The sequence below is a fragment of the Centruroides sculpturatus genome, unplaced genomic scaffold (genome assembly GCF_000671375.1).
Source record: "Centruroides sculpturatus isolate CEXI.00-Female unplaced genomic scaffold, Cexi_2.0 scaffold125, whole genome shotgun sequence".
NCBI lineage: Eukaryota > Metazoa > Arthropoda > Arachnida > Scorpiones > Buthidae > Centruroides > Centruroides sculpturatus.
Window position 1 is genome coordinate 736537 of NW_019384337.1, and position 12516 is coordinate 749052.

General features: G+C 28.7%; 1 protein-coding gene across 1 annotated transcript in view; it reads right to left on the bottom strand.

Annotated features, from left to right (window-relative positions):
• Positions 1 to 522: 522 nt before the first annotated feature.
• Positions 523 to 12516, bottom strand: part of LOC111632616 (tyrosine-protein kinase transmembrane receptor Ror2-like) — an 87324-nt gene continuing 75330 nt past the window's right edge. The window contains exons 4-11 of the mRNA XM_023377104.1: positions 9016 to 9172; positions 8179 to 8521; positions 7183 to 7382; positions 4635 to 4977; positions 3640 to 3839; positions 3360 to 3385; positions 2474 to 2627; positions 523 to 2284 (exon numbers count right to left, since the gene is read on the bottom strand). Of these exons, the coding sequence (XP_023232872.1) occupies positions 1095 to 2284; positions 2474 to 2627; positions 3360 to 3385; positions 3640 to 3839; positions 4635 to 4977; positions 7183 to 7382; positions 8179 to 8521; positions 9016 to 9172 (2613 nt within the window). The 3' untranslated portion in view covers positions 523 to 1094. The remainder of the gene's footprint in view (positions 2285 to 2473; positions 2628 to 3359; positions 3386 to 3639; positions 3840 to 4634; positions 4978 to 7182; positions 7383 to 8178; positions 8522 to 9015; positions 9173 to 12516) is intronic.

Sequence of the window (12516 nt, forward strand, 5' to 3'; positions counted from 1 at the left end):
ACTATTGTTGGCTCTGGATGGCACGAAGAAGGGTTTTGAAGAAATTTTGAAGGTTTCGAAAGACTTGTATTAATGTTTTGTTTAGTCAGAGCTTTCACAATTTCTTTAGTAAAACACTTTATACACAAGATATGTTTGAAAAATGATGTATAAGCCTGCATTTAATACACTTTAGTTGTTTACCTGATAAGAACTAGAGTTTAAAATAGCTTTACACAATCGCGCTCGATATTTTTACATCAAATATGATTGATTCGTTTGATTATTAAGTTATACAAAAACCATTTCAGCATCGTCTTATCATTAAAAATAATTGTTTAAAATTGAACTAAACTGTAAACATTATAATAAATTTATTGGATACATTAATATAACTTAATTAGAAAATAATCATGCAAATAACAATCTCTTTGATAGCAATAAAATTACAAAATTGCTAAATTATTATTATTATTATTAATTTAAATATATATTTACTTAATAAAATGTATGTAATCAAGACTCGTTTCTTTTTATAACAGTTAAATTTATTTATACATAGCATCGTCGCCAAAAGTACAAAAAATTCTCCAAATATGACATTTTTTTACAAAGGATAATACAATTTACCGTACGAATACGATTGAGTACAACAAATATACACATATATATTTATATATATTAGCACAACAACGTACAGTTCGTGATATATACAAGTGCACAAAACTACATAATAATAATAATCCACCATCGTCTCTACAAATCATGCTTTGATCGTGGCTACTTTAATTTGGCATCGAACGTCTTCATATGTACAAAAAGTAGTTTAGTAACCATATTAGCGTTTTCAGCAAAGAAAGAAAAAAAAAAAGGAAAAATTCTGGCAGTATTAACCTGCTGGAAGACAACTGGGATTACTTACGTTGTTTCACACGCAATTATCCATTATTTTTTTTAATATACTGTCTCTACCCAGTCAAAGTATAATGCGCACAGGAAACCGGGCAAGCACTACACACTCAGTATTTCAGTACTAAACACAATCATTTCAGGAATATGCTTTAAACAGTCCATGTTTAAGCAATTTATTACACCCAGTATACTTCTTATATTATTCAAACGTGTACCCTTTGATCTCTTATCTGATGCCTATTCAATTCTTCATAAATTGCTCCGAGTGTTTTAAAAATAGTTTTAAAACTTGGCCTGTTTGCTGGTTTTCTATTCCAAGTAGCTTTCATTAAATTATAAATAGGAGCGGGTGTATTATCCGGACAGACAAGAATATTACCTTCTTTAATAAATTTCACAACTTCTTCGTGAGTCATACCGTAATATGGCTGTAAAGCAAAACTGAATATCTCCCAAAGAACTACTCCAAATGCCCATACATCTGATTCGACAGTAAATTTACTATAAAGAATAGATTCCAATGGCATCCAACGTATTGGAATAGCATCGTGTTCATTACCTTTGTAATAATTAGCAGCGTAGATCTTCTGAGATAAACCGAAATCTGCTATTTTAACCACCATATCGTCACTGACCAAACAGTTTCTAGTGGCTAAATCTCTATGTACAAATTTTCTTTCGGAAAGATAAACCATTCCTGCTGCAATCTGTCTTGCTATATTTAATAAATCTAAATGAGTTAAACGAACATCATTGAAGATGTCGCCGTTTGCTGTCCGTACGATGTAATTAGTAGGCGCACAGGAGCGTAAAAATTCATTTAAATCACCTCGGCCCATATATTCAAATAAAAGACACATGGGTTTACCAATAGCACAAACACCCAATAATTTAACTATGTTGGTGTGGTCAAATTCTGCCATTAAACACGCTTCACGCTCGAAATCACTTTGCAAATCTTCTGTAGCTTCTTCTTTTAACATCTTAACGGCAACCATTGTAAATTCTTCTCCTTTAGTTAAACCTGGTGCTTTTGCTTGGAAAACTCTCCCGAAAGCACCCTGACCAATATCTCTTATATATATAATATCGTTACGTGGATATTCTAAATTTTCTAATTTTGGATTCAGCTGGGCACTTGTATGATGGTAAGACATATTCGATGGTAATTTATCCAAATCTATTTCCACGTCGGTGGTAGGTGTAGCGTTGTATCCACTTCGATACTTTTGTAATCTACGAAATCCCAATACCATTGCTAAAATAACAACAATACCGGCCAAACTAAGAGAACAAATAATTAAAATGAACGAAGGAGTAAATATTGGTTCAGTCGGCGTATCAAAGATATCTGACATGTCAAAGTCGGAGCCTAAGATGTAACTGTTGTTTTCTGAAAAATAAATTCAATCATTTTATTGACTTATTCTAATTTTAATTACATCAAATGATTAATAATCTTATAATTTAATTAAAAACAGATCTTCTTTTTTTTTTGGATATTCTTCTAATTGAATGAATACAAATACCTAATTAAACTTAGTTACATACTAAAATCTACAAGGGAAAAATAATTATTTACCACAACGTGGTATATCGCAATGTTGCCATCTTATTCTAGGATCCATTGTATAACACCAAGGAACAGGTTCTTCTCCTCCAGCATTTCTGCAATAATTTTCGGAATTCGAGACTTCTGGAAATACCATAGGCGGTCTGTTATGATGGTGAGGTTCCTATAAAAATAAAAAATAAAAATAAAATAATAATTAAACTGTTTTCATATTTATTAAATTAAAATAAGCCTAAACACACTATTAATTAAAGAATTTTAGTTTTAAAAAGTTCAAGAGATTTTCTGTTATTGGTTTTAACAGAAGAAGAAGAAGAAGGGGGGAAAAAATCCATAATCTTTTTATTTTTAGAATTTCTCTTCAATTCTTGTGTAATTAACGTTATTTCAATCAATTAAATTCGGATTAATTTATTTTTAATTATCACTCGTGTAATNTCTTTCTTTGCTGAAAACGCTAATATGGTTACTAAACTACTTTTTGTACATATGAAGACGTTCGATGCCAAATTAAAGTAGCCACGATCAAAGCATGATTTGTAGAGACGATGGTGGATTATTATTATTATGTAGTTTTGTGCACTTGTATCTCTAAAATCATTTACCAACAAAATTGAATTTTTGCGTTTTTTTTTTTCTCCCTCCAATTCACCTTCCTTCCTTCCGCATTAATTAAAATAAAAATCTTTAAAAATAATTACGTGTTAATTTAATTAAATATATCGTTTATTTATTTGAATATTTACAGAGAAGATTGCATCGCTGTTAGAGAGTTATTCTGTTATAACGAATGGGCACTCATCGAAGATAATAAACAAAGAGGAATTTATTTTAAATCTCGTGGTCATTTCCGTTTACCATTTTGTGATATTTTACCCTATAGAGTCAATTCTACTAATTCGTGTTCCGATGGGCGTTTAACTGAAATGAAAGAGGAAGAAATAACCAGTAAGCATTTTTTATATAGTTAATGTATACAGTATACACTGTTGATTTTTCCGTTTTATATGAATTCCATGTTGTACGAGTCACTTAGATTTTACAAATACGTGTGCCAGGCTGTGAATGGCTCACGTATTTGTAAAATCTAAGTGACTCGTACAACATGGAATTCATATAAAACGGAAAAATCAACAGTGTATACTGTATACATTAACTATATAAAAAATGCTTACTGGTTATTTCTTCCTCTTTCATTTCAGTTAAACGCCCATCGGAACACGAATTAGTAGAATTGACTCTATAGGGTAAAATATCACAAAATGGTAAACGGAAATGACCACGAGATTTAAAATAAATTCCTCTTTGTTTATTATCTTCGATGAGTGCCCATTCGTTATAACAGAATAACTCTCTAACAGCTATGCAATCTTCTCTGTAAATATTCAAATAAATAAACGATATATTTAATTAAATTAACACGTAATTATTTTTAAAGATTTTTATTTTAATTAATGCGGAAGGAAGGAAGGTGAATTGGAGGGAGAAAAAAAAAAAAAACGCAAAAATTCAATTTTGTTGGTAAATGATTTTAGAGTGGAAGACCGTCGAATCGTTTTATCTAAACGTCCAATGTAAAAATTGAACATCGAGAACAGGATACTTTTTCATTTTATATTTGAACTAGATACTTTATGAAAAAAATAAAAAGACTTGAAAGCATATCAAGTCGATTTTTAGTATCAGATTGAAAACGAAGTATACCGAGTTATCAACGTAAGACGTAAAGAAAAAAAAATAAAGGTTCAATCCCTAACTCTTAATGGAAACTGGAGAGCAAAATTTTATGATGTAATAATTTAAAAATTCCTGATTAGAATGAAAATTTTTTTTTATCTAGAAGTTAAACACGTAAAGAAGAAATAATAAATTATACTTTAATTAAGTTAAAACGTTAACAGATATATTACGAATTTAGTTAGATAAAGTTTAAAATGTTTGAAAGTGAAATAAAATAAAAAAAAAACAATGATGGAAATTAAAATATGTTTAAATCTAATATTTTGTGAAAGAAAAACGAAAGAAAATAAGTTTTAAAATTACATGACAAAGTGACAACAAAAGCTAATACAAAGCTTAAAAATATCAGATTCGTTTAAACTTTTCCTGAAGGGATAAAATTCTGAAGATGACAAATTGATCTTTTCTATGACTAATACATAATACTTACTTGCATACAGGTTTGCTTACAGCAATGCCATTTATCCACTCGCACCTAGGAAATGCGTAGGTGCAAAGTAATGTCTCAGCAGCTGTTCTACACGGTTCCATTAAAGAAGATATTACTTCTTCCCATAATCCAGTAGTTATCTCTTCGTTCACCATTCCATCCGTTGTGTAATTATAAAAAACAAGATTTACACCTTTCAGATGTTTTTTACAAATCGTTCCAGTATATACGGAACAATACCCACTGGATACATCGTTTTTATTCGTTTCTTTCGTAACAGATTCTTCAAAATTATCATCAATTTCTTCCGATATTTCCGTTTCTTCAAGGATACCGAAACTTTCTATAAATAAAACTTATACTTAATTTAACTTCTATAATATTAAACTTATTATCTATTATGATTATGAATATAAATAATCGATTCTTCTATGATTCAAACTGTGGACATGTAAGCTAAAATTGGTGAAGGAGGTAAAGATAAAATGAGAGATAACTGTATCCTGGGGGAGCATAAAATTCTGAAGAGTAGTCTTCAATAGTTAAGTTAACTTTTCCAATTTTATCAGTTGAGAAAAGAGATTTAAGGGCGTTATCTCTTTAAAAGACAAGACCATCGATTCTCGTTAAAATTTATCCACTTAATCTTACTCGTATAGCGATAACTAGCCTTGTTATAAATTAAAGAAGGGGGGGAGGAAAAAGAGATTCTTTATTAATATGTGTGAAGCTATACAAAAAAATAGTAATTAATCTTTAATTATTAACATTAATAAAAAAAAATGTGTACTGAAAGTAAAATAATTTAATAACGTAATTACATTATTGATGTCTTACCTGACTTAGTCAAGACATAAATAACAAAGTCCTTACTATCCGTTACAGAAGTATTAATGCTACTGATGTAATTAGTAGCTCTACACGTATATATGGAAGTGATCGTAGCATTAACATTTAGTAGAGAGTGAGAAAATACTGTCTCCTTATGAGATATCTGAAATAAATCATTTCAGTTCAATATTTATCAATGCTTTTATAATAATTACTTAAAGATATATAAGCTATTACGTATATTAATCTAACTTCTAGCATAGGATAAACCGTAAGAATGGTGATAGTCTAGTAAGGTGATGCTAGGAAAACGAAACACGTTGTAGTAATCTGATACTTCTCATCACAACAATAAAATATGACAGTATGAGCAAATAATAGTTATTGGCTTCGGCAAACATCAAATAAGAAAAGAAGTCGGAAGTTTTTGCTGTCTTCGTCAATTCATTAAGTGAGTACTTGCTGATGGTCGAACTGACCTTACCAAAGAAAATGACATTTTCTTAAACTTAATCGAGATAACGACCATTAAGTTTAACAGTCGTGTTCACTCGATTGATCTTCAGAATGTTCCTTTTGTATCATCAACTTTCTGCATTCATTTTCACTTATTGAAAGATTTAAATTAATATAATTTAACTGTAAATTTTCCAAAAAAATTTCAATTATAAAGTTTTACATTAAAATATCTAATTAATATTCTATAAAAAAATAATAATTATCCTGTTTTAATGCAGTCACAAAAAAACGATTTAAATATGCAAATGATTTATATTTTAAAAAAGGAATTCTTCATAAAGGATCATAAATTTCATTAAATATTTCATTGAAATTGTTAAATAAATGATTCCTTTAATGAAAGAGTTTAAAACTTTTAGTGTTTTTTTTATATAAATTTTTTAACATATATAAATAGCTTTATCAAACATTTAACTTATCAGTTAAATGCCTTTAGATTTTAAAAGTTTCTGCTTCGACTAANTTTCTTTGCTGAAAACGCTAATATGGTTACTAAACTACTTTTTGTACATATGAAGACGTTCGATGCCAAATTAAAGTAGCCACGATCAAAGCATGATTTGTAGAGACGATGGTGGATTATTATTATTATGTAGTTTTGTGCACTTGTATCTCTAAAATCATTTACCAACAAAATTGAATTTTTGCGTTTTTTTTTTTCTCCCTCCAATTCACCTTCCTTCCTTCCGCATTAATTAAAATAAAAATCTTTAAAAATAATTACGTGTTAATTTAATTAAATATATCGTTTATTTATTTGAATATTTACAGAGAAGATTGCATCGCTGTTAGAGAGTTATTCTGTTATAACGAATGGGCACTCATCGAAGATAATAAACAAAGAGGAATTTATTTTAAATCTCGTGGTCATTTCCGTTTACCATTTTGTGATATTTTACCCTATAGAGTCAATTCTACTAATTCGTGTTCCGATGGGCGTTTAACTGAAATGAAAGAGGAAGAAATAACCAGTAAGCATTTTTTATATAGTTAATGTATACAGTATACACTGTTGATTTTTCCGTTTTATATGAATTCCATGTTGTACGAGTCACTTAGATTTTACAAATACGTGTGCCAGGCTGTGAATGGCTCACGTATTTGTAAAATCTAAGTGACTCGTACAACATGGAATTCATATAAAACGGAAAAATCAACAGTGTATACTGTATACATTAACTATATAAAAAATGCTTACTGGTTATTTCTTCCTCTTTCATTTCAGTTAAACGCCCATCGGAACACGAATTAGTAGAATTGACTCTATAGGGTAAAATATCACAAAATGGTAAACGGAAATGACCACGAGATTTAAAATAAATTCCTCTTTGTTTATTATCTTCGATGAGTGCCCATTCGTTATAACAGAATAACTCTCTAACAGCTATGCAATCTTCTCTGTAAATATTCAAATAAATAAACGATATATTTAATTAAATTAACACGTAATTATTTTTAAAGATTTTTATTTTAATTAATGCGGAAGGAAGGAAGGTGAATTGGAGGGAAAAAAAAAAAAAACGCAAAAATTCAATTTTGTTGGTAAATGATTTTAGAGTGGAAGACCGTCGAATCGTTTTATCTAAACGTCCAATGTAAAAATTGAACATCGAGAACAGGATACTTTTTCATTTTATATTTGAACTAGATACTTTATGAAAAAAATAAAAAGACTTGAAAGCATATCAAGTCGATTTTTAGTATCAGATTGAAAACGAAGTATACCGAGTTATCAACGTAAGACGTAAAGAAAAAAAAAATAAAGGTTCAATCCCTAACTCTTAATGGAAACTGGAGAGCAAAATTTTATGATGTAATAATTTAAAAATTCCTGATTAGAATGAAAATTTTTTTTTATCTAGAAGTTAAACACGTAAAGAAGAAATAATAAATTATACTTTAATTAAGTTAAAACGTTAACAGATATATTACGAATTTAGTTAGATAAAGTTTAAAATGTTTGAAAGTGAAATAAAATAAAAAAAAAAAACAATGATGGAAATTAAAATATGTTTAAATCTAATATTTTGTGAAAGAAAAACGAAAGAAAATAAGTTTTAAAATTACATGACAAAGTGACAACAAAAGCTAATACAAAGCTTAAAAATATCAGATTCGTTTAAACTTTTCCTGAAGGGATAAAATTCTGAAGATGACAAATTGATCTTTTCTATGACTAATACATAATACTTACTTGCATACAGGTTTGCTTACAGCAATGCCATTTATCCACTCGCACCTAGGAAATGCGTAGGTGCAAAGTAATGTCTCAGCAGCTGTTCTACACGGTTCCATTAAAGAAGATATTACTTCTTCCCATAATCCAGTAGTTATCTCTTCGTTCACCATTCCATCCGTTGTGTAATTATAAAAAACAAGATTTACACCTTTCAGATGTTTTTTACAAATCGTTCCAGTATATACGGAACAATACCCACTGGATACATCGTTTTTATTCGTTTCTTTCGTAACAGATTCTTCAAAATTATCATCAATTTCTTCCGATATTTCCGTTTCTTCAAGGATACCGAAACTTTCTATAAATAAAACTTATACTTAATTTAACTTCTATAATATTAAACTTATTATCTATTATGATTATGAATATAAATAATCGATTCTTCTATGATTCAAACTGTGGACATGTAAGCTAAAATTGGTGAAGGAGGTAAAGATAAAATGAGAGATAACTGTATCCTGGGGGAGCATAAAATTCTGAAGAGTAGTCTTCAATAGTTAAGTTAACTTTTCCAATTTTATCAGTTGAGAAAAGAGATTTAAGGGCGTTATCTCTTTAAAAGACAAGACCATCGATTCTCGTTAAAATTTATCCACTTAATCTTACTCGTATAGCGATAACTAGCCTTGTTATAAATTAAAGAAGGGGGGGAGGAAAAAGAGATTCTTTATTAATATGTGTGAAGCTATACAAAAAAATAGTAATTAATCTTTAATTATTAACATTAATAAAAAAAAATGTGTACTGAAAGTAAAATAATTTAATAACGTAATTACATTATTGATGTCTTACCTGACTTAGTCAAGACATAAATAACAAAGTCCTTACTATCCGTTACAGAAGTATTAATGCTACTGATGTAATTAGTAGCTCTACACGTATATATGGAAGTGATCGTAGCATTAACATTTAGTAGAGAGTGAGAAAATACTGTCTCCTTATGAGATATCTGAAATAAATCATTTCAGTTCAATATTTATCAATGCTTTTATAATAATTACTTAAAGATATATAAGCTATTACGTATATTAATCTAACTTCTAGCATAGGATTAACCGTAAGAATGGTGATAGTCTAGTAAGGTGATGCTAGGAAAACGAAACACGTTGTAGTAATCTGATACTTCTCATCACAACAATAAAATATGACAGTATGAGCAAATAATAGTTATTGGCTTCGGCAAACATCAAATAAGAAAAGAAGTCGGAAGTTTTTGCTGTCTTCGTCAATTCATTAAGTGAGTACTTGCTGATGGTCGAACTGACCTTACCAAAGAAAATGACATTTTCTTAAACTTAATCGAGATAACGACCATTAAGTTTAACAGTCGTGTTCACTCGATTGATCTTCAGAATGTTCCTTTTGTATCATCAACTTTCTGCATTCATTTTCACTTATTGAAAGATTTAAATTAATATAATTTAACTGTAAATTTTCCAAAAAAATTTCAATTATAAAGTTTTACATTAAAATATCTAATTAATATTCTATAAAAAAATAATAATTATCCTGTTTTAATGCAGTCACAAAAAAACGATTTAAATATGCAAATGATTTATATTTTAAAAAAGGAATTCTTCATAAAGGATCATAAATTTCATTAAATATTTCATTGAAATTGTTAAATAAATGATTCCTTTAATGAAAGAGTTTAAAACTTTTAGTGTTTTTTTTATATAAATTTTTTAACATATATAAATAGCTTTATCAAACATTTAACTTATCAGTTAAATGCCTTTAGATTTTAAAAGTTTCTGCTTCGACTAACAGTTTTACAAATTTCTTTCGATTTGTCAAGTCAGCAGTTTTAATTGAAAAGATCTAAATGACTTTTTTCAGCCGTAAAAGATGCAATAAAATTTGTCAAATCCTCTCCGAGAAACTTTAATCAGTTTGGATGTTTTTATTGCTCGAAATTTAAGACAATATTTAATGTCATCGCATATTAAAACGCAGAATTAATTCTAATATATACATTAACCTTTAAAACCTGTAATCTAATCCATAGGAATTCATAATGTAATGATTAAGCGAAATAACTAGTTAAATAATAATAATATACAACCCTTTAACTTATTATTAAATTATATTTTAATAATAATAATAATAAATTTCGAATTTTGACAAGAGTTAATGATTGATTATTCTAATATAATCCAATAGAAAAACTATTTTTTAAAGATGACGATCATCATCATTTTCGATTAATAATTTTCTTTCTCTTCTATGAGATGGATTTACCAGACAGATCACATACATTCGGCGAGAATCTCTCCTTTCAACTACCTTAGATCATATTACATCCAAGCCTTTCTATCCTTACTTTACCTCATGCATTAAACATGGAAGAAAACACAGAACCATCTGCCAGCAACCGGTGGAAGAACTCTTAGCGGTCAACTTTGTATATTAAATATTTATTTCTCTACGAAAAAAGGTGAATGAAATGAGAATAGAAATCGAAAGACTTGTATTATAAGCTCTAAATATATATATATATATATATTATTTAATTTTCTAGGGTCCGAATAGACGTATAATGTATGTAGAGGTTAAAGGTCGTTTCGGTTTTCTTCGCAAAAGAATAGAAATTTGATTCAATTATATGAGAAGTAATGAAGCGTAAATGGATATATAACATTTAGAATTTGTTAAATTTAAAATTTTCGAAGTGCAGGGAGGAATTATTATTGATGGCAAATCCTACGGTTGAAGCTATTAGTGCCATCTGGCTTCGACTGCAGTCCCCTTATCGGTTAGAAGAAAGATCGACCGCAATCAGTCGAATCGGAAATGTGGGTGGAATTCTTTTTCCTCGTTTTTCTTTATACCTTTTCCTTTCGTTTCTTTTTTTTTCCCCTTCTACTTTGATTCACTTTTGTAGTTTACTGAAAAGTTTCAAATGGAAGACACAGATTGGACTTTGATTGTGAGTGCTTGCTTTGTGCTTTATTGACGATATCTTATCGAATATCAACTATTTTTTGTCCTTGTAACTAGACGAAATATTAAACAAGTAATTTTTTAAATCAAATTATTGATTAATTATTATTTTACGTATTATGAGAGATAACTGTATCCTGGGGGAGCATAAAATTCTGAAGAGTAGTCTTCAATAGTTAAGTTAACTTTTCCAATTTTATCAGTTGAGAAAAGAGATTTNAAATAATGCTTATATTAGCATAAAAGAAGATAAGGGGTAATTTAAAATGAAGCAAATGAAGGAAAATATTTGACATTTATTAATTGTTTTTTAATCATCTATCATGAAATCTTATTAATGATATAATTATAAATGGATCACGCACAGTTTCCTTGATCTCCCACCCTAAGTGATAATGCTTCGTTGATCGTCCAGAGAGCTACTGTTTTTTTTTAAATGATTTTATTTAACTTGCTTTGTATCGTGTCTTCAAATCTTGAAACTCAAATTTATAATTAAGATAGAAGGTCGACGAAACTTTCAGGACATACCTGTCCAATGACAATGCATTTTAATGATGTTTTAGGGATGTGATCCCACTCTCATCATCCTCCTCCTCATCCCGAAACATGTAGGATTTAATCATGTATGTGTATAAGATTTGTTTTAAATTTTAGAAGAAGTTTTTCTCCTCCAATTAAATAAAATAATAAAATTCGAAATTAAAGTTTATCCACAGTATTAATAGAAACAGACCAACGTAATTATAATAATGCATATTTTTAATTCATAGTTACGAATTACCTTGTCCTGATTATAATAATTAACAATATCCATTAATAAAATTATATTCTCTAAAAAAAAGTTATTTTATTTTATTAGTTTTAATATAGGTTAAGGTTATACAGTCTTTTATTAAATATGATAGAGTTAACAGAAAGATTTAACTTAATAAACAGATAAAGAAATTATTTATTTAATGTTAATTTATTACATATTACATCAAACTATGAAAATAATTCGTCGTGTGCTGGAAGAAGAAAGAAAAAAAAGGGGGTATAGAAANAGTCTTTTATTAAATATGATAGAGTTAACAGAAAGATTTAACTTAATAAACAGATAAAGAAATTATTTATTTAATGTTAATTTATTACATATTACATCAAACTATGAAAATAATTCGTCGTGTGCTGGAAGAAGAAAGAAAAAAAAGGGGGTATAGAAAGGGAGAAGTACGATTCATCTTCGATTGTACTGACAGAAGATTGATGGATGGGGCCTAAAAGGAGGCTACCACTTCCACCAGGGAACGAGTTAGGAACGGAAATGGACCCCAAATCGACTCACTTTTAAAATCGATTGCGTGGACA